The sequence below is a fragment of the Carassius carassius genome, chromosome 46 (genome assembly GCF_963082965.1).
Source record: "Carassius carassius chromosome 46, fCarCar2.1, whole genome shotgun sequence".
NCBI classification, from domain to species: domain Eukaryota; kingdom Metazoa; phylum Chordata; class Actinopteri; order Cypriniformes; family Cyprinidae; genus Carassius; species Carassius carassius.
Genome location: NC_081800.1, coordinates 12,305,782 through 12,333,761, shown reverse-complemented (window position 1 = coordinate 12,333,761; position 27,980 = coordinate 12,305,782). Strand labels below are relative to the sequence as shown.

At 38.2% G+C, this 27,980-nt stretch overlaps 2 protein-coding genes and 1 pseudogene across 3 annotated transcripts; all 3 read left to right on the top strand.

The window, feature by feature from the left end:
* Positions 1-70: 70 nt before the first annotated feature.
* On the top strand, positions 71-9,285 carry LOC132129197 (NF-kappa-B essential modulator-like). Of its 2 annotated transcripts, XM_059540699.1 has the most exons (15): positions 71-355; positions 1,555-1,742; positions 1,826-2,118; positions 2,210-2,281; positions 2,484-2,663; positions 3,527-3,588; positions 3,766-3,813; positions 4,432-4,534; positions 4,651-4,766; positions 4,850-5,002; positions 5,112-5,202; positions 6,323-6,466; positions 6,598-6,734; positions 8,434-8,507; positions 8,643-9,285. In XM_059540699.1, the coding sequence occupies exons 2-15, from the start codon at positions 1,559-1,561 to the stop codon at positions 8,804-8,806; spliced, it is 1,821 nt and encodes a 606-aa protein (XP_059396682.1). In that variant the 5' UTR covers positions 71-355; positions 1,555-1,558; the 3' UTR covers positions 8,807-9,285. The 2 variants fall into 2 exon arrangements, with proteins under 2 accessions (XP_059396682.1, XP_059396683.1); XM_059540700.1 differs by lacking the exon at positions 3,766-3,813.
* A 2,194-nt stretch (positions 9,286-11,479) lies between these two features.
* LOC132128877 (translocon-associated protein subunit delta-like) lies at positions 11,480-15,831 on the top strand. Its single transcript, XM_059540258.1, has 6 exons — positions 11,480-11,639; positions 11,893-12,011; positions 12,104-12,178; positions 12,276-12,365; positions 14,764-14,829; positions 15,373-15,831. Exons 1-6 carry the CDS (start codon positions 11,588-11,590, stop codon positions 15,475-15,477), a joined length of 507 nt encoding a protein of 168 aa, XP_059396241.1. The 5' UTR covers positions 11,480-11,587; the 3' UTR covers positions 15,478-15,831.
* A 929-nt stretch (positions 15,832-16,760) lies between these two features.
* LOC132129205 (selenide, water dikinase 3-like) lies at positions 16,761-24,855 on the top strand (annotated as a pseudogene).
* Positions 24,856-27,980: the final 3,125 nt, after the last annotated feature.

Here is a 27,980-nt window from a genome sequence, read left to right as displayed (position 1 = left end):
TTATTTTGTACCACAAACAATCATGCCTAAGAAGTTTCTTGTGAGTTTTTACTGTATGTGTCTTCCCATGATTCCTCTCCCCGGAAACAGCGCACACAGAGTGATGAAGCGCGGAAGTGTCGCGGGGGAATTCCTCGACATTCTGCTCTCGTCCGAGCTTTTCTGGACGTTTTTAGCTCATTTACTTTATTAAACTCAGTTTTAACTGTTGAGCTCGGTGAGGCTGAAGATGTTTTCCGAGCTCAGCGTCTGTGGTTGAGTATAAACCGGGCCGTGTTTCCTCGGCGGAAGACCGACCTACCACAGTGGATCTGTGTTAGCGCAGTAGGTTAAACACCGTGAACGGCTTAAAAAGGTAGTAATTACTTACCTATTACATCCTCCGATATGTTTATCACATAATTGATGTATGTCTAATGAATTTGACTCGTGTCAGTCTGTGGTTTTGAATGTTTTAGTGTTTTAAATGCGCTGATGCTAGTCGTGTTGTTAGCTGAAGACGTCTGTCAGGAACCTGTAAACAAAACATTGGATCTTGCTTTTCAGAAGGTGTGAGAAGTTGTTTAAAATAAACTTGTCAATAAGATCTAATTATCAGCTCAATATTAGACTTAACCGTTGTTTTTTAGGTGTTTGTTTTAGAGCAACTCCAAACTGAGAAACAGTAAACCGGGTTTTAATGGGAAAGGATCATGAAACTCTGTAGACTATAGTTTTTGTCAACTTAAAAATGCTTGGAGTGATTATTTCATATGAACTGTAGGGTTGTTAACAGCAGAAATCTTATTTTTTCCCCATCTATTGCAATTTTAAACTTATTGTGAGGGTTTAGAATAACATAATCAATAATACAGTATAATCCGTAACTGAAAAGCCTTAGAAATTAATAATTTTGTTAAATAATAATAATGACCTTTTGGGGAATATAAGTTGTTAACTAATCATCTAAATCTAAAACTAATCTAAACTAAATCTGCAATTAAAACTGAAAAATACGTCATACTTAAGAATTTATTAATCTTAGTTAATGTCAAATTCAGCTTTTAATAAAAATATTAAAATCAAAAGTTGTACTTGTGGATATTATTTATATGAACCTGAGCTGTATAATAATACATTTAAAGTCATTCACTCTCAAGTGAGCTGAACGGAGATGAAAATAACTTTTTGCATTTTGAATGCAGAAGAATTTTGCATAAATGTAATGGCACAGATGTAAATCACAATAATAATAATAATAATAATAAAAATAATAATAAATTAATTAGGTGTATTTTTCAACTTTTACTAATACATTCTTAAAATCAAAAGTTGTATCTCTTAATATAATTTAATAAACCTGAGATAACATGAACTAATATTAAATAGTTGTATTTTTATTGACTGACAAAGATGAATAAATACTGTAAATGCACTTAATAAATGCTCATTATCTGCTGCAGCAGTCGCTACAAACAGATTCAATATCCTTATCCAACAATCACAAACAACTGTAAAATGAATGGCGTTTCAGAGCTCCAGATGTTTATTATTGGCTGGTCTTTTGTCTCTCAGGATCATGGTCCAACCGCAGCCGTCAGGTGGCTGCACACTGCAGTGGGAGCTGACTGGAGAGGAGACTGTAGGTGCAGAGGGTCAAGGGTCACTAATGGCCAATTCACAGGGGTCTATGAGGGTCCCTCCTGAATTAGCGGGAAATGAAGTGGTTAATCGACTCATAGCAGATAATCATCAGCTACGAGGTGAGACTTAAGAGATGGTCTATGCCAGACACATTGACTATTGATAACATAAAACTGCATTAACAACTCTAAACGTTCCACAGAGGTGCTGAAGCGAAGCAATGATGCCCTCAAAGAGAGATGTGAAGAGATGGAGGGGTGGCAGCGTAGGTCGAGAGAGGAGCGCGAGTTCCTGAGCTGTAGATTTCGTGAAGCCAGAACTTTAGTGCAGCGACTGGCACAGGAAAACCAGAGCCTGTTGGGACAGCTCAACCACAGCATCAGTCAAACAGGGAGTCCAAGTGTCGGCATCTGTAAAGAGACTGGAAATCAAAGCCAGGACCAAGAGCTGAAGTGCACCAATGCAGAGAAGATTGTCCTCATGGACTCACCAGAAGTAGGTTCTGTTGTGAAGCATTTGCAGCTTGCAGCAAGTTGTAAGATCATTGAATAAAAAATGAACATCCCTTGTTTGTTTCATTCAACAGGTATTAAATGAAGCTACACTGACAGACCGAGCTGAAGGAGATGCTGACAGACACACAATGCCTCAAAGTTTGGTAATTTACCCCATTCTATATGTGCAATGTAACAATGAGTTTGTCTGAACAACAGAGCTTTATCAGCATTAAGTGCTAATCTAATCTGCTTTGACTTCTTTTGGGTGTGGTGTGTTTTATCCTCCTCGTTTTTACTGTATTAAAATACACACCAAATGTAGCTAAACATAAGGTCATCTTTACAAATCTCTTTGCTCTTTAGCCTGTTGAGGGCTCTAATGAATTTCTGAAATTGCTGAAAAGCCACAAAGAGAAGCTGGAGGAAGGGATGAGGGCACTGAGAAGGAGGAATGAGGAGCTGGAGAAGGAGAAGTACGAGAATAAGAAAGAGAGAGAAAATCTCCTCACCACTGTGGAGCAGTTACGCTCCAAACTCACTCAGGTAGAGCATTTATTTTCCATTTGTTTATTGATACAATTAGACACATCTCATGGGTCTACAGATAACATGTCCAACACCTTTCACTTGAATAATTTGTATTATTTTATTTTATTTATTAATTTTCTCTTTAGGCTTTTTTGGAGTTAATACTACAGTGTAATAGTTTCTCAACTGTAACAAGGTCATAACTGCATGTATAATAATTATTATTATTTGGATCAGTTCTAAATGATATACAGTAGTGTTCGAACGTTTGGGGTGGGTACGATTTATTTGTTTTGAAAGATGTCTTATTTTCACCAAGGCTTTATTTATTTAGTCTAAAATACTGTAAAACAGTAATATTCAAAATAACGTGAATATATTTTATAATGTAATTTATGAAGGTGAGGGCAAAGTTGACTTTTCAGCAGCCATTTAACCAGTCTTCAGTGTCACATGATCCTTCAGAAATCATTCTGATGTGCTGATTTGCTGCTCGAGAAACATTTCTTAATGTTATCAACATTTGTGATGCTTTTTCTGGAAACTTTGATAATTTTTTTTTTTTAAAGGATTCTTTAAATAGAAATGTCAAATCAACAGCATTTATGTGAAATGGTAATCTTTTATAACATTATAAATGTTATTAATGTCACTTTTGATCGATTTAATGCATCCTTGGCGGAAAAAATAAAAAAATCTTACTGACCTCAAACTTTTGAATGGGTCTGTAGCACATCCTACCACAGGACACTATTGTTACTATTGTATTACAAAAATTTAAATAGCTAATCCTGTTTATATTTTATTACACTTTGGATGAGTTTAGGAGGTAACTAACTTTATTAATTATGTAATTGATTCTTTGTTTTCTTTGTCAGAATGTAGGTGTTACTGAAGAGTCAGTTCAGCAGACATGTGCTCTCACCGTTCCTGCAGAAAGGTAGTCTCAGATGTTCAGTTTACACTGCTCTTTCTCCCTGCAGGCAGTTCAGATCAACTCTGCATGCTTGGTTTCTATTGTAAAAAATCTCAAAGTGCTTCGGCTTCCTCTCTTTTAATGTGGATGGTTTGGAATCTCTCTTTTCTGTCTTCTGTCTTGATCCATGTGTCTGCTTAGCTCTCACTTGGCTAAACTAACTGAGCAGCTTCAGGCTACACAAGGCAGGTGAGGGGAACTATGTCTCACTGTGCGTGTGCTCCAGTGTCCATCTCCCAGTTGGTATTCCCAGAACACGGTCTCTCTGATTGGAATGAGACTACTGTTCAGAAGTTTAAATAAAGAAATGAATACTTTTATTCATCAAGGACCCATTAAATTGTTTAAAAGTGACCGTAGAGACATCAATGATTTTTAAAACTATAGTTATTTACTGTTTTAACTGTGTTTTTGATCAAATAAATGCAGCCTTTTGTTGACCATAAGAGACCTCTTTGAAAACACAAAAAAAATCTTACAAATCCCAAACTTTTGAACAGTAGTGTATAATATTTTTTTTTATTCATATATTTTAGAAATAAAGAATTTATAATGTTATATGTATTTATTTTGTTATTTATTTATTGGCATATATATGTAAAAAAATTTTTTAGTGTTTTGGTAATTTCATATCCCCCACACTTCCATTTATTTATTTTTAATTTTTAATTTTGATGAACTTACTGAAATGTAGAAAATGCTTATAATAAGGAATCAATTGGTGTGCAAACTGGTAGTGCATTTGGTGGTGAACTGCAGTGAGATGGATGGACGGTTAATCCAGTTTGTGTCTTTGCTGTGACGTAGGTACAGGGAGCTCCAGGAGAAGCTGGACTGCCTTCAGAAGAACTCTGTGCAGAGAGACAGAACCGAGGCTCTACTCAAACAGAAAGAGAAGGACTTTATTCAGGTACATAAACAGATGCAACCTGTGATTCAGTAGGTGAATGCCACTCCTCTCTATGCTGAGCTGTGGCAGTATTCGCAGTAGCTTTGGATGAGTAATCATCATCTTTGGGTTTGTAGCTGACAAAGGATAGTGAAGCTCTGAGAGCTCAGGTCACGTCCCTCCTCGGAGAGTTGAATGAACGACAAAACTGGCTGGAGAAAAGTGAAGCAGAGAGAAGAATTTTAGAGGATATGTGAGTGAATCTCTTAGTCCTTGTGCATGTGTTTGTGTATGAGAGTCAGCAGCTATGTGTACAAGACCTGTTTGATCTCTCAGGTTGGGCAAGAAGACCGAACGCCTGCAGATTTTAGAGAGAGAGCTGGAGCAACAGAAGAAGCAGCACAGTGTGACAGTGGACAATCTTTTACTGCAGACACAGAACCTAGAAACAGCACTGAAGAACGAGAGGCTAGTCATAGTGGAGGAGAGGTGAGTTTAGCTGGTTGGAGAGCCCTGTAGCAAACGCAGCTTCCTTTTTTTCCCTCACTGTTATGGTTGTATCAGTAACCCACAATTCCTGTTGCTCTTCCTCACCTAGGAGGAAGCTGGCCCAACTCCAGCATGCGTACACATGTCTGTTTCAGGATTACGATAAAAAGCTTAAAAGTGAAAAGCAAGCCAATCTGAGGGTAGGTATTTGCTGTTTGTGGTTTTTTATCTATTTATTTATTTTTGGTTATTAATAAAGAATTTTCAGCATTTCAATGTGTGAGTCAATGATAATCACACAACCGTCCAAATAACATATTAAAGAAAAATAAGACTCATAAAAATCTTTTATAGTTTTTCTAGCAAAAATAAAATTTACACAGTTGTTTATTAATATTTGATAAAGTAATGCTAAAGCAAAGTCATATGGTTTTATTTTTGTATTATCTGTTTACTAAAAATATAGTAATTTTTTAAAAAATTTTGTTATGTGCTATCATAGTTTTTTTTTTGTTGAGATTTATTTTTATTTCAGTTAAGAATTTTTTTTTCAAGTTTTTCATCAAAATGTATATATACTTCTACAGTTATCGAAAGCGAATTGTAATAGTTTTAGTTTTAGTTAACAATAAGACTGATATTTTGCAACCAAAATACTGTTAAAAAAAACATAAAATAGTACATTTATATCAATAAAAACACATGCGGACACTTGGGATTGTTTGTGAAAGTCAATAAGCTTAAATATTTTTAATAATCCATAATATTTGTAATAAATACCGTATTTTCCGGACTATAAGTCACACTTTTTTTCATAGTTTGGCTGGTCCTTATTTTTCAAAATTAATTTGACATGAACCGAGAGAAATGAACCAAGAGAAAACATTACCGTCTACGGCCGCCAGAGGGCGCTCTATGCTGCCAGCGATGCTGCTCAGTGCTCCTGTAGTCTACACTGAAAGCATAGAGCGCCCTCTCGCGGCTGTAGATGGTAATGTTTTCTCTTGGTTCTAAATAAATGCAACTTATAGTTCAGTGCGACTTATATATGTTTTTTTCCTAGTCATCACGTATTTTTGGACTGATGTGACTTATAGTCCGAAAAATACGGTACTTTTTTTTTTTTTTACTAGATTTTAAGATATTTTCCTTTCCTTTATGGTGGACACCCTTATTAGTCATTAGTCTTCATTTAAATGCTACAAAACTAAAAAATGACTGTTTGAGGGATGTGGTAAGCACTTTTGAAAATAGGTCAGTGCATGGTTCGCACTAAAACTTGTGAACGGAAAAGTGTACATGTGGTTATTTCCATTTCAGGGTGGAGAGGCGGACACGCTAGCTAACAGATTAGCAGAGGCTGAGAAAGCTCTGGCCTTGAAACAGGATCTCATTGATAAACTCAAGGATGAAACGGAGCAGCTGAGAGCTACATTAGAGACTATACCGGTGCTGAACGCTCAGGTAAAAATAAGACCTACACACTCATGTTACAGTGGCATTACTCTGCATTCAAAGCCTGCTATAAATACTCGTTTTACATACTTGCTGCATATATAATAACACAAACACAATCGCACATTTTATTTTTGCAGGCAGAGATCTATAAGATGGACTTCCTGGCTGAGAGGGAAGCTAGAGAGAAACTCAATCAAAAGAAGGAAGAGTTGCAGGAGGAGCTAAGTAAGGCATTAGTTGAGATAGACAGACTCAAGCAAGAAGGAACTTCACGGTACGAAAAGAGATGGACAGAGTGACTATTATATCATTTATGTTATTGAATGTTATTAGAGTGTGTTTTTTTTTTATTTTTTATTTATTGGTATCCATCACATTGGATGTTCAGTTGCTAATTTCCTTTATTTTTACATTTAGATGACCTGTCCTATCATTTAATGTTACTTAATAAATTATTCTTGTTTTTTAAGGATTAACTAATAGGGGTGTAATGGATCACAGTCATTCCATGATCTGTATGTTCAGTATGTGACTCGTGAATTAATTGCAAAGTTTAACTATCACTGAGCAAATGTTTATCATTTTCGCATGTTTTTAAGTCTTGGCAAAATCAAACATTCCACCGATTTTAAACCATTCAAGTGCAAGAAGGTGCAAAAGAGAACACAATTTAAAATTCAAGCACCAAATTCTCTTTTGTGCCTTCTTGTGCTTGAACAGACACAAAATGATCTTGGTGAGTATCCTTGTAAACACAGTTGGTTATGACATAGGTGACCGTACACAGTTGAGAAGGAAATCAGATGTGTAACATTATATCTATCCTTGCATTTGGTCTTAAAGTGACAGGAGCCTAATTTACCTGCTGCTTTCTTTCATTAATGTTAATCAAATAACAAAATAGTGCTCTTTACTTCACTTAGTAGATTTAACAAAGATTAATCTTGAAATAACATGAAATGTTTTTTTACATTTGAATCTGAATTAGTGCTGTCAATCGATTAAAAAAGTTTAACTAATTAATAATTTTTTCTGAAATGTATCACGGATTTATTGCGATTATTCCCACTTTACATTAAAATGTATTGCAATAATTTCACATTCAATCTTCAAATATACAGAAATTGTATAAAGTTATCAATCACCAAATTCTAAATGAAATATAGATAAATCCTTAAATCTACAGAAGTTGTTGATCTCCTCATTTTCTTTTGATCTTTGATAAACATACATCACAGCAGCTGGATTTGCTAATCTGACACGCATCATATTTTCTCATAGCTCTCTAGCTGACTCTCTTCAGCTCTTTAAGTCTCTACTAATGAGCTGACCAGTTGAATCGGGTGTTAGATGAGGGAGACCGTGCAGGGTGCTCCAGGACAGTTTTGAAAACCACTGCAATTTCAGAGACATGTTCTATTGAAGCTCCCTCCTCACCGTACCTTTTATTTTGTTAGTACTTTTTTGACTCGGGCCTGGTGCTGAGGTGAAAATGGAGTGCGCGTCTGGAAAATTTGATGTGGTCGTAAAGACGTTCTGTCGTCTCAATAAATGCAGTTCTTGTCAAGGAAAAAGAGACGGAAGGAGCAGTTATGAGTTGGGTGGCCAACCATAGCTCCACCCATGCATTAATTGCGTTTTAATATTTTTTGCATTAAACCGAAAAAAATGCATTGCATACTTTAACGCGTTAATTTTGACAACACTAATCTGAATACAAATCTTAAACCTAATTTTTATTTTTTTTCTGAGCATTTACAATAATGGAATTTTATTTTTATTTAAACCAAAAAGTATCTAATTTTTTATCATGTTCATATTAGAAATGTCTATTGAAAATTTTAGTTGAAATAATTAGATGATAATGCCAATTGATCAAATTCAATTGAAATGAATCACATAGATATGCACCTTCATTTATAAAAACCTCCAGATGTCCAAGAGTTACATGTGTGAATGTTGTTTCCTCACAGAGCTCGCATTGAGGAGATGCAACAGAGACACTTGGAGGACTACAGGCCTCGTCCACACCCGCCTCCTCCAACCGGTAAAACACCTTCTTTTTTTTTTAAATAATTGTTGTTAGTTTCACTGACTACATGGCGAATGCAAGATTTCTGTCTTATAGTCCATTTATATTAATCTTCACCTTAACATGTTTTGGAAATTTCTGCTTTTGAAGCACCTTTCGCAGGAGCAGCCATGTTCAACCCAGCACAACCTCCATCTGCACGCAGAAGAGATGATGATCAAGACGAGCTGCCTGACTACCGCTGTCCCAAATGTATGTACAAGGCACCAGACATGGACACACTGCAGATTCACGTCATGGACTGTATCCAGTGAGAGGAGATGTTCAGGTGTTCTCTTGACACCTAAGTGAACTATAACAACAAACTAAAAAAACTAAATATCAGAAGAGAAAATCAAGAACACAAGATGTATCTAAGGACTTTGAACATTTAACCCTGCTGCAGATTGACTTGAAGTAGACTGATAGCAGATGTTTTTATGATGTGGTTCTAGAGCAGCCACCATGTTTCTGTACCCTAGTGGGTGTATCTCTTTACAAAAAAAAGCTCATCTGTACTGCCTTTCTGTGACAGCGTAGTGTAATGTACTGCACGAGTGAATGTTTGTGTCTGCTTGATGTCTGCACACATCTGACAGTGACAATGTTTCCTTTATTCTTGTGGTATTTGTTTCTCTGGATGTACATCTGTATTAATATGTTGTATTATCAGCCAAAGTGAATATGAAAAAAAAAAACCTTTGTACAGACTATTGTTATGGAAAATTTAATGAAATAAAAGTATGAATATGAATACTTTTTTTTTTCTTTTGGACCGCACATACTGTGTGTGCTGCATACGACTGTGTATTTTCAAATTCATGTACATTTATGAGAAGCAAGAGTTGCAGCAGTAGCTGAATAAGGCACTCGTCAAGATTTTATAGAAATAATAGTTATTTTATTATATTTTGTTTTCATTGGTTTTGGTCAGTTTTGGATATTTTTTTAAATAACTTAAAACCAATAACTGGAATCTTTAGCAAATCTCAAAACATCTATTTTTCTTATTTAGACCAAATATTATAGAATAACATTTTTATTTTATTACAATATTACTAGAAATGTTAATTAAAAATTCCAGTTGAATTCTGATTCACTAATTAATTGATCAAATGAAATCCTATCTAATTGCATACTAATATTTTCTGTCACTGAAGTAGTTACAAATAGCAAACCAAGTGAAATTTATTTTATGTTTTTGTTAATTTGGACAAGCAGAACATTTCACAAATGTTTGAGTTTTTATGTGTGTGTGTGTGTTGAATTTGAAATATTTTTGTATCTGTAAATATCAAATATTTATTACATTGCAATGCATAATACTAACATTTAATTTAAAAAAAATACCTTGTCCAGTTGTTAAAAGTATTAATGATGGTATGTGGAAAAACATTATGCAGATGTGGCAATCGTTAGCAATTAAAATGCATTTTAAAATTTCTCTGGAGATTACAACTTCTTTTGAAGTGTCTCCTCAACTTTCAGATATTTTATAGACTAGTGGACTAGTGGTCCCCTCACTTTCCAACACTTTTTATTTGGTTTAATATGAAAAAAAATTAATAGTAGCCTAAATAATATTTGTATGCATTTTTTCAGCATGTTAAGTGTGATTATTTAGATGTAATAGTTATATTAACATCAATTATATTAATAGTTATATATTATTGTGAATCACTGAAATCTCTTGGAAACTTTCTAAGTCCTCCCTAGTGGCTCCAGACGGTTCCAGGCCCAAGATCTAAAAAATGGGCGTGAACTATTGGGAGACTAGTGGTGTTCGGACTGGAGTGTGAACTTCTGCCCCATGCTCTGCACGAGCAGTCAGTTGGGTCAGGTGTGGGCTAGGTTTAGGGGTTAGCCTTTTTGGAAGCATGGAGTAGGAAATCAACACTGTAGTTGACATGACCAATAAAATCTTTAGAATCAGATGTGGGGTGGAGTTTGCACTGAACTGGGGGAGAAGGGTATAACTGCTGCCTGCAGATCTTCAAATAGGGGCGGGAACCCCAAAACGGGGTGGGAGCTCCAAAATAGGGCGTGGCTTCCTCTCATTGAGAGACAGGCGCATGACTCAATTACACATGCACAATTTCCCCCCAATCCACTTCAGTGCAAACTCCGCCCCACAGCTGATTCTGAAGTTTTTATTGGTTGTGTCAGTTAAAGTGTTTCCTACACTATGCAACAAAAAACGCTAACCCCTAAACCTACCTAACACCTTACCTTAACCAGTGAAATTGACTAAATGGCAGGATTGGCGCTGAATAGTGTGGTAAAGAAAGTTGTTCAGGAGATAAACAGTTAATAAGATCATGCGATATGAGACTCACCGGACAGTGGCACCTTTTTAGTTACACCCAGCATCACTACCCCCTCCTAGTCTGCGAATATCATGACCCGGGACGGCCCCATTGCTTGGAATAAAACAATAGAGTAAAATATTTCCCCTCCGCTGCGACGACTCCTGACTGATTCCCGTTTATATCATGAAGCAGAGGTTCAGACTTGGGTTCAAACACCACTGGCCACTAGATTTGGGCTCTGCTCTCAAGGAGAACATTTATTTATATAGCATATTTTATTTTAGATGAACTAGAAACAATGTTTAATTTATAAAGTTTTATAAATTAAAGTAACAATTGAAACAGTAACAATTGGCTGAAGCCACAGCCAATGGTGAAAGTATTTGCGAAAGGAGACCCCGCCCCATTTTGGAGGTTCTGCCCAATTTTGGAGTTCACGCCCCATTTTGGAGATCTCCGGTCTGGAGTTATATCCACTTGAACCAGAGACAGTTTATAAAATCCTGAAAGGGAGGGAAACTGGAGAGGAGAGGGGGATTGCGCATGCGTGTCATGTGCCCGTCTGTCTGTGGGAGGAAGCCACGCCCTATTTTGGAGCTCCCACCCCGCTTTGGAGATCAGTTCCGGCGGCTTCCACCAGAGGCCGCTCTCGCGCTCATATACGTCATGCTTCCGCTGAGGTGACGTGTCTGTCTTTTTCCTCAGGTTTGAGTGAGTTCAGGTAAAGTCGACTGCCAAGGGATCAACATGATGCGAGTTATAACAGCTATTTTGGCTCTTTGTCTGAGCCTTTGTGCAGGTAACGTAATTGGTCATTCTCTTTTAATTAGAAATAGATATACAACACCATTCATTCATGGCTTTCGATCTTTCCGCCGATCGTCAGGCTAACATCGAGAGGTCTGAAGCTAACGTGAAACTGGTTTTGTTTTATCACAGTTATCTATTACAAACCTTTATAGATCACTTTATTTACTAAAGCGACCAAACTTGTGTGACGTGTAAATTTTATTCGCACGGGTTGTAGTGTGAGCGGTGTTTTCTCTTCTCAGCTGAGACTTGCACAGAGCCAGTCATTTCTCCGTCTTCATACACGACGACAGACGCGCTCATCTCCTCAGAGACCGTCTTCATCGTCGAGCTGAGTCTGGTCTGCTCAAACGGAGCTCAGGTGAGTGGAGGAACGGTTCTTAACCCGTCTCATATATTCACGTTTCTTTGGTACAGAAATGTATGCTGACCAGACTTGTGTTTTGTTTGTAGAGTGTTGCTCTGTATGCTGACGTCCATGGCAAGCAGTTTCCTGTGACCAGAGGCCAAGATGTTGGCAAATACCAGGTGCAGTTACAGAGGATTTAAGCTCTTCTAACAAAGCCATACATGCAAGATTTCCCCCGTGTAACATTAAGCAACTGCTTCGTTTATGTTTGTCCAGGTCTCCTGGAGTGTTCCTCATAAGCAGGCCAGCTCAGGCACATATCAAGTCAAATTCTTTGATGAGGAGTCTTACAGTACTCTAAGAAAGGTTGGTCAAATTAAGGAGTGATTGGGATAATTCCTCCATAGATTAAGTTCTGTCATCATTTGTGCACCCACATGTTATTGCAAACCTATATGACTTCTGTGGAGCATAAAATATCATCTTTTGTGAAGGATGTCCAACGTGCACCAATATAGTTTGGTTACCAGTGCTCTTAAAAATATTGTTTTTTTGTGTGTTTTGCATAAGAAAGAAATGAGTACATGTTTGGAATAACTTGTCGGTGAGTAAATAATGACCGTTTACATTTCTGGGTTAGTTATCTATTTAAAATACTTGGTGAGTAATGGCAGAGCTAGAGTTTTATACATGGGGTGGCTGAGGTTTATTCAAGGGGTCCATAGACCATGTATAACTATGACCTGGCATTAAAAAAAATCATTAATAAATCCTACCATTACTTCACATTACCACACATTACCTATACATTCATACCATAACTTCAAATGTTAGTCTAACTTATTTCAATCATCTGATTAACCAGCAGTTTAAGCAAAATATCTAACATTAACTTACACAGAATTTTGTAAATGTTCAGGAATCCTAAAACTTCATCTTACTTTAAACAGGGCTGTCAAGTTTATTAAAGGGTTAGTTCACCCAGATAGCAAAATTATGTAATTAATAACTTACCCTCATGTTGTTTCAAACCCGTAAGACCCGTATCTTTGGAACACAGTTTAAGATATTTTAGATTTAGTCCGAGAGCTCTCAGTCCCTCCTTTGAAACTGTGTGTACGGTCTACTGTCCATGTCCAGAAAGGTAAGAAAAACATCATCAAAGTACTCCTTGTGACATCAGAGGGTCGGTTAGAATTTATTGAAGCATCGAAAATACATTTTGGTCCAAAAATAACAAAAACGACGGCTTTATTCAGCATTGTCTTCTCTTCCGTGTCTGTTGTGTGAGAGAGTTCAAAACAAAGCAGTCTGGATATCCGGTTCGCGAACGAATCATTCAGTTCACCAAATCGAACTGAATCGTTTGAAACGGTTCGCGTCTCCAATAAGCATTAATCCGCAAATGACTTAAGCTGTTAACTTTTTTAATGTGGCTGACACTCCCTCTGAGTTAAAACAAACCAATATCCCGGAGTAATTCATTTACTCAAACAGTACACTGACTGAACTGCTGTGAAGATAGAACTGAAGATGAACACCGAGCCAGATAAGAAGAATCGAGGAGCTGATGATACAGCGCATGTGTGATTCAGCGTGAAGCAGACTGACACACAGCGGAACTGAACTGATTCTTTTGGTGATTGATTCTGAATTGATTCTGTGCTAATGTTATGAGCCCAGGTAAACCGAAGGCTTGAATCAAGGGCAATCATCGCAAATGACGCCATTTACGTCGACCGCAAAAGAACCGGTGAACCGTTTTCTTCAACCGGTTTATTGAATCGAACTGTCAGAAAGAACTACTGGTGATCCGAAAACCGATGCAACCGGTTCTTGACTCGTGAACGAGTCAGTCTTTTGTTAATTATCTGGCTTGGCTCGGTGTTCATCTTCAGTTCTCTCTCACACAACAGACACGGAAGAGAAGACGATGCTGAATAAAGTTGTCGTTTTTGCTATTTTTGGACCAAAATGTATTTTCGATGCTTCAAAAAATTCTAACTGACCCTCTGATGTCACATGGACTACTTTGATGGTTTTTATTACCTTTCTGGACATGGACAGTAGACCGTATACACAGCTTCAATGGAGGGACTGAGAGCTCTCGGACTTAATCTAAAATATCTTAAACTGTGTTCCAAAGATGAACGGAGGTCTTACGGGTTTGGAACAACATGAGGGTAAGTTATTAATAACATAATTTTGCTATCTGGGTGAACTAACCCTTTAAGGTTAAATGTAATAATAGATTTGTATGCAAGTTCATACAAGACCATTTTTATACAAATGTCATGTACAGGATATGCATTTTTATCAATTATAATAGTAATTATAAGAGTAAAAGTTTTTTTTGTGTGCAAAATTCCCCTCTCTATAGTACATTGTTCTCTAGTTTATGGACACTGAATGGAGTTTTTGAGGTTATGTGACCAAATTTAAATGCTGAGACTTTTCCCCTCTATTATTAAAAGTGACCTACTCGGTTTTGTCTGTCAGTGTCCTCTTGGCTCTGTGATGTTTTTCACTACATAAGAAATGAATGCATGGTATGAGAGTTAGCAGAAGCTAGGTACGTTCCTGTTCAAGGCTAAAATAAATGCTGCTTTCAGTACGATTAGACAAAGAAAATGAAAGAGTTGTGTATTAAATTTTGGGATGGCGCCCGGAGTGGCCAGTGTGACCCTGAACACCCTTCTGGCTCCGTCACTGTTGAAGAGAACTGTATATTCAACAGTGCTGATGAAAATGTTAATGCTTTCAGGCTCAGAGAAACAATGAAGATGTTGATGCCATCAAGCCTTTGTTCTTGGTCAATGTGGATCACAGGGTAAATATGCATACGAATCTTCATTGTCAACTATCACCTTGTTTTTGTAATGACTAGGCCGAAGTGAGTGAAGTGAAGTGACATTCAGCCAAGTATGGTGACCCATACTCAGAATTTGTGCTCTGCATTTAACCCATCCAAAATGCACACACACAGAGCAGTGAACACACACACACACTGTGAGCACACACCCGGAGCAGTGGGCAGCCATTTATGCTGCGGCGCCCGGGGAGCAGTTGGGGGTTCGATGCCTTGCTCAAGGGCACCTAAGTCGTGGTATTGAGGGTGGAGAGAGAACTGTACATGCACTCCCCCCACCCACAATTCCTGCCTGCCCGGGACTCGAACTCACAACCTTTCGATTGGGAGTCCGACTCTCTAACCATTAGGCCATGACTTCCCCGTTTATAGAAAAACCTATAAACCAATATTAACAAAAATATACCTCCACATGGGATTGTGGTGCTACTACTTGTTTCCTCTCTATGATTTTGTATAATTTGTCTCTGTATGTTTATTTATCCGTGTATTTGTGAATTGCAGGGTGCATGGAGTGGTCCCTGGGTGTCCACGGAGGTCTTGGCTGCTCTGATTGGCATTTTGGTCTACTACCTGGCTTACAGCACTAAAAGTGCAATCCAGGCTTGAGATTTTTTCCACCACACTGTTAATACTGCTCTTTTGTCATTCCGTATTCTGACATTTTAATATGCAGATTGCAGCTCATGCAAACATGAGACTGGTTTGTTGTAGAGCTTGAGTGAAAATATAAATACGGACATTAATTATAACAGCCAAAGTTGGTGTTATGTAATTTTTTTTTTTTTTTTTTACAAACTCAAATTTAAGAAATAAGTTTTCATTTGTGCTATTAATATTAAACCTTAGAAAGACAAACACTAAGGTGATTATCTGTGACTTATCATAGTCCAGTTCTGTATTGTGAAAGGTCCCAAATATCGATGAAATTCATTGACTATGGGAATAAACAACTTTTCCTGACTTGTTTTTTATTTATTTATTTCTATATATATATATATATATATATATATATATATATATATATATACACACCCACACACACACACACCCACACACACACACACACACACACCCACATACATACACATATATATACATACATACACACATATATACATACATACACATATATATATATATATATACATACATACATACATACATACATACATACATACATGCATACATACATTTATATATACATACATTTATATATACATACATATATATATATATATACATGCATACATATATACATACATTTATATATACATACATTTATATATACATACATTTATATATACATACATATATATATATATATATATATATATATATATATATACACATATATATATAAGATTGTTTAATTTACCAACCTACCCCATTAACATTCTGACATCAGTTATCACACACACTTCATTATTTTTAGTAATTTCTATATTTTTTAGGAAGCAAATGTAACGTGGACATAATTTGCTTCGAGTATATATGCGAATGTCAGTATATTTGCATCTTTATTGCAGAAACACAACTGATAGTTTTCAGTCTCGTGACCGGCTCGAAGACCTGGAGGGCAAAATATCCATAGGACTGCAGCACAAGCTGGTCAATTTCCCATCTGTTTCACAGCCGCAAATATTTAGATAACCTCTCAAAATAATAAACCAAATGTATGTGACCAAAATGCAAGTTTTGTCCATTTGCAATCCATATTAATCAACTTGCAATCCTATGTGTGTGACGTCACGTGAAAACTATCAATAGGCGGAGCTCACAATACGATGTGTATTTCTGAGAGGGTTTCAGTGTGACCAGTCAAATTCAAAAATCCTCGAGTTGGTTCATTTTTGTGCAAGATTAATTTTCCTACACTTTCTGTGCCGGTGTAAGTGTAGTCTGTCAGTAATTTGTCTGTCAGCGATGAATTGTCTTCAGTTGTGTCATTACGTGACTCTCAACTCCCCTTTGCAAGGTGAGATGGTTTAGTCCGCAAGCGCGCCGCGTACACACTAGTTTCTATGACCAAGCGTGTCCTGAAGGTAAACCACGCTCTCTGTCTCTGTCAGCCATTTATCCCGTGAAACGACTCACACTTCTGTCCCATCTCTCCGTGTTTCACTACCTGACTGCGGAATAAAACAGGTTCACTATAGCCATGTCAGTTTCTGAGTCACCGTCAGTGGACTCTGGCGGAGCGGGAGGGTATGGAGCCTTTTACCCGGCCGGATACCAGGCGCTGAACCCGGAGGAGCACGGCCTAGACCGCGGCTTCCGACTCACGGCCTTCTCTGACATGAAAGGATGAGGGTGTAAAGTCCCGCAGGAGACTCTGCTCAAACTCCTGCAGGGACTAGAGCCGGACCGTCCAACCGGAGAGGACGGCGGTTCGGGGACGGGTGTTGGAGACGAGACCGCTGAATTCGGGCAACTTGTTTCACTTGCTCAGGGTCCTCGACTAGGTAAAGTGACCTGTCACACCATCACTGTCAAATATCGTTCTGTTGAGTCCGATCTTTTCCATTGTTCAATCTGTTGAACCGTTTCAAAAATCAGCAATTGAACTGCGAGTTTGCTTTTACTGATAGTTGGTGCATTTGACATATAGGGCGAAATCTGATTACTTAAATAGCCAAAATCACAATTGTATGAATAAAACATAATGGGAATATATTTTGGACTTGATTATATGATGGAATTAAAAAAAAGTGAATTTAATAAATTAATTACGACAAACATTGGTTGATAGAAACAACAACAACATTAATAAGCAGTAAAATGTTGAATACTTATGCTCAACAGTCATGGCCAAAAGTTTTGGCAGTGACATTTTGTGTTTTAAAAAGTTTGCTGCTTAAGCTGTTGTGTTTTTCTATTACATTGTTTCTATAGTGATCAGTTGCGTTTTAAATAATTGCTAACAGCTTAATTGGCCAAAAAACAAAAACAAACTAGTTGTTTTTTGATCCTGACACAAACCAGCTAACAATTGACCAATCATATCAGCAGTACATGTGAAAGTGTGAATGAGTACTAATCAGGTGAAATCACTATCAAACTATATAGACCGTTAGAGCAGACTGATAAAAGGAGGGAAGCAGTGCTTCCAATCATTGTGTTCTTGTTGGCAATAGTTACCTCCAAAGAAAGACATGCAGCCATCATCGCTTTGCATCGAAATTGCCTCACATGCAAGAAAATTGCTAAAAAGAATATTGGATCTGAAATAACCATTTACCGGATCATCAACAACTTCAAGGAGAGTGACAGTGACATGACATACAGCCAAGTATGGTGACCCATACTCAGAATTTGTGCTCTGCATTTAACCCATACAAATTGCGCACACATACAGCAGTGAACACACACACACCATGAACACACATTTATGCTGCGGCGCCCAGGGAGCAGTTGGGGGTTCGGTGCGTTGTTCAAGAGCACCTCAGTCATGGTATTGCCGGTCGGAGACTCGAACCCACAACCCTAGGGTTAGGAGTCAAACTCTCTAACCACTAGGTCACGACTTCCAGAGAGAGGTTCGATTGCAGTGAAGAAGTCTTCAGGATGTCCCAGAGTGTCCAGCAAGCGTAAGGACCGTCTCCTCCTGATGAGTCAGCTACAGAATCATGTCACCAGTGCAGAGCTTGCTCAGGAATGAAAGCAGGTTGGTGTGAGAGCATCTGCACACACAGTGAGGCCAAGAATTTTGGATATCAGCCTGGTGTCAAGAAGGGCAGCAAAAGAAGCCTTTCTCTCCAAGAAGAAAAGGTGAACGCTGCCATGAGTCCTGTGACATGCCAACAGTGAAGCATCCTGAGATCATCCATGTGTGGAGTTGCTTTTAAACCAAGGGAGTGGGCACTCTCATAATTCTGCCCCATAACACTGCCATGAATAAAGAATGGTATCAAAACGTCCTGCAAGAGCGACTTCTTCCAATGATCCATGAGCAATTTGGTGATGCATTTTCCAGCATGAGCACCATGTCCAAAGAGAGATAAAGAAGTGGCTCAAAGATCTTTAGATTGAAATTTTGGATCCATGGCCAGGCATCTCTCCGGATTTCAGTCCCATAGAGAACCTGGGGTCAGTCCTCAAAAGGTGAGAGGACAAGCGGGTGCCCACAAATTGTGATCAACTCTGAGAACTAATAAGGAAAGAATAGATTGCCATCAGTCAGGATTTGGCCCAGAGGCTGATATCCAGCATTGCAGAGCCTAAAAGTCTTTTAAAACTTATGATATGCTAATCAATATTTTTCAGTATACCATAGAAACATGTGAGAAAAAAATTAACTTTTATAAAAATAATACAACTTTGCAAAACACAAAATTTGTCACTGCCAAAACTTTTGGCTATGAGTCCATAACTGTATTGTGATATTATAATAATAATAATAATAATAATAATTGAATCGGTTTTGTGAACCGATTCAAGGAAACAAACTGTTTAAAAAGAACTGAGTCACAGAAATTAGTCGGACTTCCTATCATTGCCAAATGCCAAACTGAAATAACGAATGCGTTCATGTTATCTGTGTTTATAGACAGGTCTGACAGCAGGTACTTGATAGTTAACCAGCTGGTTTTGCAAAGAAAGCCTTGTTTATTGCAACATTTTTTTGCCGTAAAATTGCCAAAATAGAAACTGTATAGTTTTCTTGTACCAGTCCTTTATACCCTGATTAACCTGACTGTATAATGACTATATTAATTTACTATTATTATTATATACTTTATTCAGCATGCTACATGTTGCCGTCTATTTATGTATAACACAGAACTGCAAAATATTGTTGTTTTTATGTTATTCATAAGTCTCGATCTCAAAAATTGCGTAACATTTTGTTATTAAACTTTTTGTTTAACCTTTGGCTTATCCTGTTAATTAAGAACTAGGAAGTATAGTTAAGAACTAGGAACTACCACCATCATTCCAGTCCCGAAGAAGCCATCTCCATCCTGCTTCAATGACTACCGTCCGGTTGCACTTACCCCCATCCTCATGAAGTGCTTTGAACGGCTAGTCATGCACCACATCAAGTCTGCCCCCCCCCCCCCCCCTGGACCCCTTCCAGTTTCCATATCGGTCCAACCACTCGACCGATGATGCCATCTCCACTACCCTCCACTCAGCACTCACACATCTGGACAAAAAAACTGATCCAACTGGGACTCAACACTTGTGACTCAACACGCTGTGCAACTGGCTGTTGGACTTTCTGACTGGAAGACCTCAGGCAGTACGGGTCGGCAGCAACACATCCAGCACCATCACACTGAACACTGGGGCCCCCCAAGGATGTGTGCTGAGCCCCCTCCTCTTCACTCTGCTGACCCATGACTGCACACCTTCACACAACTACAACCTTTTTATTAAGTTTGCAGATGACACGACTGTGGTGGGTCTCATTAGCAACAAAGATGAGACAAACTACAGGAGCGAGGTGAGCCGCATGGCCGGGTGGTGCAGTGTCAACAATCTCTCTGAACGTGGAGAAGACGAAGGAGATTGTTGTAGACTTCAGGAGCACACACACTCAGCACATTCCTCTGACCATCAACGGTGCGACTGTGGAGAGAGTGAGCAGCACCAAGTTCCTGGGTGTGCACATCACAGAGGACATCTCTTGGACTGAAAACAGCAGCACTGGCCAAGAAATCAAATCAGCGTCTCTACTTCCTCTGCAAACTGAGGAGAGCCAGAGCCCCGCCCCCCATCATGTGCACCTTCTACAGAGGCACCATCGAGAGCATCCTGTCAAGAGCATCGAGTTGCATCACTGTGTGGTATGGTGCCTGCAACGCGTCATGCCGAAAGACTCTGCAACGCATAGTGAGAGCAGTTGAGAAGATCATTGGTGTCTCTCTCCCCTCCCTCCAGGACATTTATGGAACCCGTCTCACCCGCAAAGCCCTCTGCATCGCAGGTGATCCCACCCACCCATCACACAGCTTCTTCAGTCTGCTGCCATCATTGAGGAGACTGCGGAGTCTCCAGGCCAGGACCAGCAGACTGAAGGACAGCTTCATCCACCAGGCTGTCAGGAAGCTGAACTCACTCCCGAACTTGCCCCCCCTCCCCTCTTCTGCCCCAGGCACCACTGAACCATGAACCCTTTCCCCCCCAGATCCCTCCCCCCCATATACGATGACATGCACCAGTCACTTTGTGCATCATTGATCTGCTCACTACCTCATTCTCCATGGAACTGACATCATTCCATTACCTCATCAGTCAATTAAATAAAATAACTGCTCTTGAGCCCTTTGCCACTTTAATCAGACTTAATAAGCTTTTGTTTTTGCACTTAATAATCTTTTATCTGCACTGTTGTTCACTTCATTGATTTGCACTCTATCTGCCTTTTGCCTTGCGCTGCTTTATTTAACTTTATTTTTAATTGTATTATGTCTTTTTTTAACATTCCTTTATTGTATAGTTGTATCTACATTTTATATTTTGATCTAGATTTTTAGGCTCTACTGTTAATGTTATCTGTATGCACCGGGGGTCTGAGAGTAACGCAATTTCGATTCTCTGTATGTATGTACTGTACATTTGGAAGAATTGACAAAAAAGCAGACTTGAACTTGAACTATAATGCAATCATTTTAAAGAGATGTGAACTATGGACCCAGGCTAAAAGTTAATGCGTTACCCTGCAAAATGGATCATAAGTAATCTAACTAAAATACCTCTTACCATTGCCAACTGAAGATTTAAGAACCTGTATTATGAGGTTATTCAAAGCTTCTTTAAAAATGCATGCACACTGTGCATAAAATTACAGAGGGTCTCTGTTCTTTCCTGGTTTAAGGTATTGGGATGGACTCGTGTGTGATCCCTCTGAGGCATGGTAGTCTTTCCCTGGTCCAAACCACAGATTTCTTCTATCCTTTAGTGGAGGATCCTTACATGATGGTGGGTGCTCCCTATCAGTATTTGGGAAATGCTAGCATAGAACTTACAAATAAGTGGGACTCACAGCCTTTTGTTTATAGGGACGAATTGCCTGTGCAAATGTTCTGAGTGATCTGTACGCCATGGGCATCACTGAGTGTGACAACATGCTCATGCTTCTCAGTGTCAGTCAGAAGATGAATGAGAAGGTGAGCTGGGATCTCTCTGCTTTCATTTTTCTCAGACGTATAGTTTTTAAAATAATTTTAACGTTTTATTTGGATATTTACTATATAAAGGTTTTTGCAAATTCAAGATGCTGATTGTGAAATGGTTCATTTTCTTTGTACTCGGTGTTGTTCTCTCAGGAGAGAGAACAGGTGATGCCTCTGATGATGAAGGGCTTCCGTGATGCAGCAGAGGAGGCTGGGACTTCGGTAACCGGGGGACAAACAGTCATCAATCCCTGGATCATCGTCGGGGGCGTGGCCTCTGTGGTGTGCCAGCCCAATGATTTCATCATGTGAGTGCCTGTCTGCTCTCTCATGAATCAAAAGACTGTGTGTCTGTACATTTGGTTTTGAATGATCCAGTTTTTCACTTAATAGATATTTACTGAAATTATATTTGTGTATAAACGCTGTGTTACACTTCACATTTTGAATTTTGTAAATGGTCACACATGTTTGTTTCCATGCAGGCCTGATAGTGCTGTACCTGGAGATGTGTTAGTTCTGACTAAACCTCTGGGAACTCAAGTAGCAGTGAATGCCCATCAGTGGCTGGATATAGTGAGTACCTCTCTGTACCAGCCTCAAATATGACTGACATCTTTGGAATGATTGCTTTTGTGGTTCTTCCCCCTTTTTGTGTAGGCATTACAAGGAGATCACAACTTAACATGTTTGCGTTACATCTCTGTAACCTCATCTCATTTCTTTATGTATCTCTTTTACGTTTCTACTTAATTTATTTAGCCTGAGAAATGGAACAAGATAAAGTTGGTGATATCCAGGGAGGAGGTGGAGCAAGCTTATCAAGAGGCTATGCTCAATATGGCCACACTCAATCGCACTGGTATGTCATTGTATAAGCAACTTAGTGCGGATTCATTTTAACTGTGGCACCAATATTCACTACACAGACAAATGGTGAGGAAAAAGAAAGGAAAAACATTTCTACAAGACCCTTTTAGGTATATTCACCACTGTTCAAAACTTTGGGTTCAGTAGGATAATATTACATTGGAATAATTCATAATATTACTGTTTCTGGAATATTTTTGATCAATAAATGCAGCCTTTGTGAGCATGACAGTTTTTAAAAACAAAAAATGCTGACTTTTGAGCTGTTGAGTGTAGGGTAAATTAAGCAGTTTAAATGATTTAAAAAAAAAATCCAAATACAACTGTTTTTGTTGTTTGCAAATGTTATTTTCTCTCTCTCTTTCTCCAGCTGCTGCCTTAATGCACAAATTTAATGCACACGCTGCCACAGATGTCACAGGCTTTGGGATCATAGGTCATGCACGGAATCTCGCCCAGCAGCAGAAAAATGACGTTGCCTTTGTCATTCACAATCTTCCGATTATCTCCAAAATGGCTGCAATCAGCAAAGCTGGTGGTAACCTGTTTGGGCTTTTGCAGGGCACCTCTTCTGAAACATCAGGTGAGAGTCACAGCTCAGTGCACAGACACAATTGTTTTAAAGTGAACCAATAATTGTTATAACTTTGAAATTACACTAAAACCTGAAGTGCCTTAACATGATCAGTTTTGGATAATTTCCTCATAAATAAAAATTTCTTTCACTTCAGATATTTTAACAAAAAGCACTTCTCCTCCTTTGGTTTCCCTGCATCATCCCAACCGACAATCTTTAAGGCAAAGTGAAAAGAAATGTTCAAAATGAAGTTTAAATAGAGAAAGATTTGTATCTTTATTTTTATGTTATTATTAATAAATTAATCATAAATTAAAAGAAAATTTTTTGTTTTACCTTGCACAGCCTAATTATATTCAAATACAGTGGACTAACAATATCACTACTTACATTTGTTTGGTTAAAGTTGAATAAAAATAAATACACATAATATTAACAATTTTCCAGAGGTTTTGCAGTATTAATATGAATGAATAATCAATTAATCATTTATAAACATTCCTAAAAATGGACATTCCTGTCAGTAAAGCTCTTGGGTAGGTACAAATCTGTTTCCTGCCTCTCTCTCAGGTGGTCTGTTGATCTGCTTACCGCGGGAGCAGGCAGCCCGGTTTTGTGCCGAGATGAAGTCCAGTCGTGTGGGTTTGTCGGGAGCAATGGGGCAGGACGGAGGGGCAGGCGATGGGCAACAGGCTTGGATCATTGGCATTGTGGAGAAGGGCAATCGCTGCGCCCGCATCATTGACAAACCTCGGATCATCGAGGTCCCGTACCGTGGCTCTGTGGTCAGCGCATCGGAGGGGAGCAACAATAATGCCAGTCCTCCTGAGGTGCAGCTGACATAACAGCTACACAGCGCCACGGAGAGTCTCTCAGTGATCAACGTTCTTTACCCTGTCCCTTACTATGTCCTCAGAGGGCTTGATAGATTTGAATGCGTGTGGTCATAACAGACATGGTGTTGTGTGAAGGACAGAGTATGTGTGGTAACTTCTGCTGTCCATTTCCTCCCCCTGTTCAACCAAAGGGTTGAGAGCAACAGACCAAAAATGTTTTAATTTACCTGGTGGGAGATGGAATGGACAACAAGCCAACATTTTCATCTCTCATTCTCCATCTCATTCTTTCAAACACACACACCTCCACTTTGTTTGCCTTTTTTGATTGAGCTGTTTTTCAATGTTTACCAGCTGTTCTTTAAAAGAATAGAACACCCAAACATGAAACAGCCTAGTTATTTCCCCTCATGTTGCTAAAAACCTGTGTGCTGCTGTATGTTAATTGTTTTACATTTTCGTGGAACACAGGCTAGTTTCCTGAACAACCGATCATATTGACCGTGTCTATCAAGAAATGACACAACAGTGGTCCTTTTGAGGCCAGACACTGGGGGAAAAAATGGTTTGTCTACTCCACTTTTTTTTATAGATTTTTTTAAGCGCACACATCTACATTTTCTTCAATCAAGAAACATTTACCTGAGAAGCAAAATGACATCTTGTTTCTAAAAAAATTATTGAAAATGAGTTGGTCATGCTTAATTCAAGGGGAAATCAAGTTTTTTTTTTCTTACAATCACTTTTCTTACCACTTGTTTTAAGTTTAAAATCACCCTTTTTTTCCAGAAACAAAAAAAAATCTTTCCTTAATGCTTCTTAGGGAAATATTGAATGTATAGATATTTGAGCTGGAATATAAAAAAAATGCTGAGTGACAAAGTCATGTTTTTCTGTCAGTAAACAACAAGTAATTATGGTTAAATGAAGTTCTCAAAATTCTCATTTCATGTTCCTCTGAAAAAATAACAACATACAGGTTTAAAATAACATGAGGTTGAGTAAATAAAGAAATAAAATTTACATTATTGGGGATCCCTTTCTTTAGAAAACGTGTGACCAAAAAAAGTTTTTGGGACTTTTTATTTTCCATAAATAAGCTTAAACTATATCCAGAGCTCAATTCTTTCGGCTTTATGAGGTGGAGGCTTTGAGACCTCACATTAAAATAAAGCCAGGCTTACTAAGAAAACATTCCAATGAGTTCCTGATCCATCAAACACTTTGAACAGCAGTGATCCTAAAACGACAATCAAAGTGTTTTCTTTTAAGCCATCTGACTTATGTGTCAAAGCTGGAGACACTCACAGAAATGCATCCTGGGGCCTGGATCTCAATTGTTGGTTTAATCAAGATATTTAATTGTACAATCAATATTTATTTTGTCTCAAAGATTTAAATGCAATTATCCAAATTTCAAGTGTTTTTCATGTGTTGTTGATCTTGTGTAGTCCACATAAGTCTGAATTTTTCACTTGTCTTAGTAGGACATTGTTGTAACATTGACATATGTCTGGCAAAATGGTTAGATTAGCTTAGACTGGTTCTTTATTCATTAGAATATGGACAACGTGTCATGGTTTTAGGAGCAGAAGTTCATTCTGAATGTTTGTGTTGAGTCATATGGATGATGTGCATCGTAAACTCTTTTTCTTCGCTCTCATTCAGTCTGTTGACTTTGAGCAGAAGATAAGGTAGTCTGGTTCTCCCTCTTGTATCTGAGAAAGGGTTGAGCAGCTTTCTCTGGTCCAGCGGGTGAGCCCAGAAGGCCTGTTGTGCCAATTGAATGGCTGGGATAGAACAGCAGTGTCCACAGTCCTGTTTATGACACCTCTCTCTTTAACCCCAGCTCATGGGACGGGTGAGGTTGATGTTAGTTAGGAAGGGATAGGCTGATCTGACATGATCATTCACTTGCCACTGGTTTTGTCATTGCAGTTTTCATTCATTAAACATTGAGACTCAATAAACCTGTAATTTCTCTAAACTGACTCTGTTAATCTTTGAAGCTGTTTTGAAGGTTGATTCATGGTCTTTGAAAGTCTAGATGTGTTGCACATGGTTCACCACCATGTGTCAGCAGAGTGCAACATTGAAAGATGGAAATGGCCAACAGATCCTTTGCTTTATTTTCTTTATGCATTGGCTTGTCTCAGCATCATGCTGTTTCAGATTACTTTAAAAAAAAAAAAAACAACAACCTCAGATGCAATAAATGACGGCTACATTGAGTATTTGATAAACAATGCATTTTTGAGTGTATGGCAGTTGTTTTTTGAGCAAAGGGAAAACTGAAAAAAACAAAACAAATGAACATAGTGGTCATAAATGTACATGATGATCAGAAACAGATTTTTTTCATCTTCTGCCAATGAACAGATTAAGGCTGACTCATTTATGAATTTGTATGAAATCTGAGATAATATGAAGGAAGATTTTTATTTTCTTTAAGTTAACTTACATATTAAATCACATTTTGTGTAGGTTCACACAGAGAAAAGTTTAGTACTGGAGAATACATTTGTGTTTGTCACCTCGTGCACTCCAGCTCAAAAAACCTTCTAGATCTCTATGTCTCCAAATATACATTTACATTTATTCATTTAGCTGACGCTTTTATCCAAAGCGACTTACAATTAATTGCTATATATGTCAGAGGTTGCATGCCTCTGGAGCAACTAGGGGTTAAGTGTCTTGCTCATTGACACATTGGTGTCACACAGTGGATTTGAACCCGGGTCTCTCACGCCAAAGGCATGTGTCTTATCCACTGCGCCAACACCACCACATCAATATCTAGACAGCTTTATGTATCCATCCATAAAAAGAAGTAAAAAGTCTCCCTCAGAATAATAAGACTATTCCAATGCTCAAGTATGTGTAACAGTGCAATATGATAATATATAGGAATTTGTGCAGGTGGAATTCTTCCATCTACACCGTCCTTGTTTTCACCTTTAGGTTTTGTCCTTTTTTGTTCTCCTTTTCTACTCTCCTTGCTTGAATCTGCAATTAGACCATTATAAATCATCATCTGTCATTTTAATTGACCTAAAATATTTTGTTTACCAGATCTTCTCCCGCTATCATCTGGTTTGTTTATGACAGCAGAGGAAGAGGAAGATTCATAATTGCTCATGTGTGCATATTTAGTTTTTCCCTCTCACATTCTGAAACCCCCCTTTTCTTTTTCATAATGTCTTTTTTGGTGCAGAGTCTGATCTCAGCGAGGAAATATTTTAAGAGTTTGTGATTCCACTCATTTTCTGTTCCCGGACCCTGACACCATGCCCAGTCTAAACCTGTTCAGCAGAACCCTTGTAGGACCAGTGTTACTTTCTGTACTAAAGCTCCCAGTACAGCAGAGTCTTGTCTGTTTGTGCATTAAATAGCACATAAAGGTCATTTTCATCACTGTTTATAACATGTTTCTGTGTTGATTAGGACTGGTAAAAAAAAGATTCTTTATGTTAGCAAAGTTTACTTTACTACAACTTTTCAAATGAATCAAAATGTGTACTCAGCCTTAGATAGATATAGAGATTTAAGTGTGTGATCTGGCAATCTGTTGCACGAGTAGTAACAATATGTCATGTGAGTTTGAGTAAAGTTGGATAACACATGATGGTTTGTGAGTTCTGTGTGGAGAGCATGAGCCCCAAAGGGTCTGCATAGATGGAACACAACAACTGCCTCTGATGTAATTGC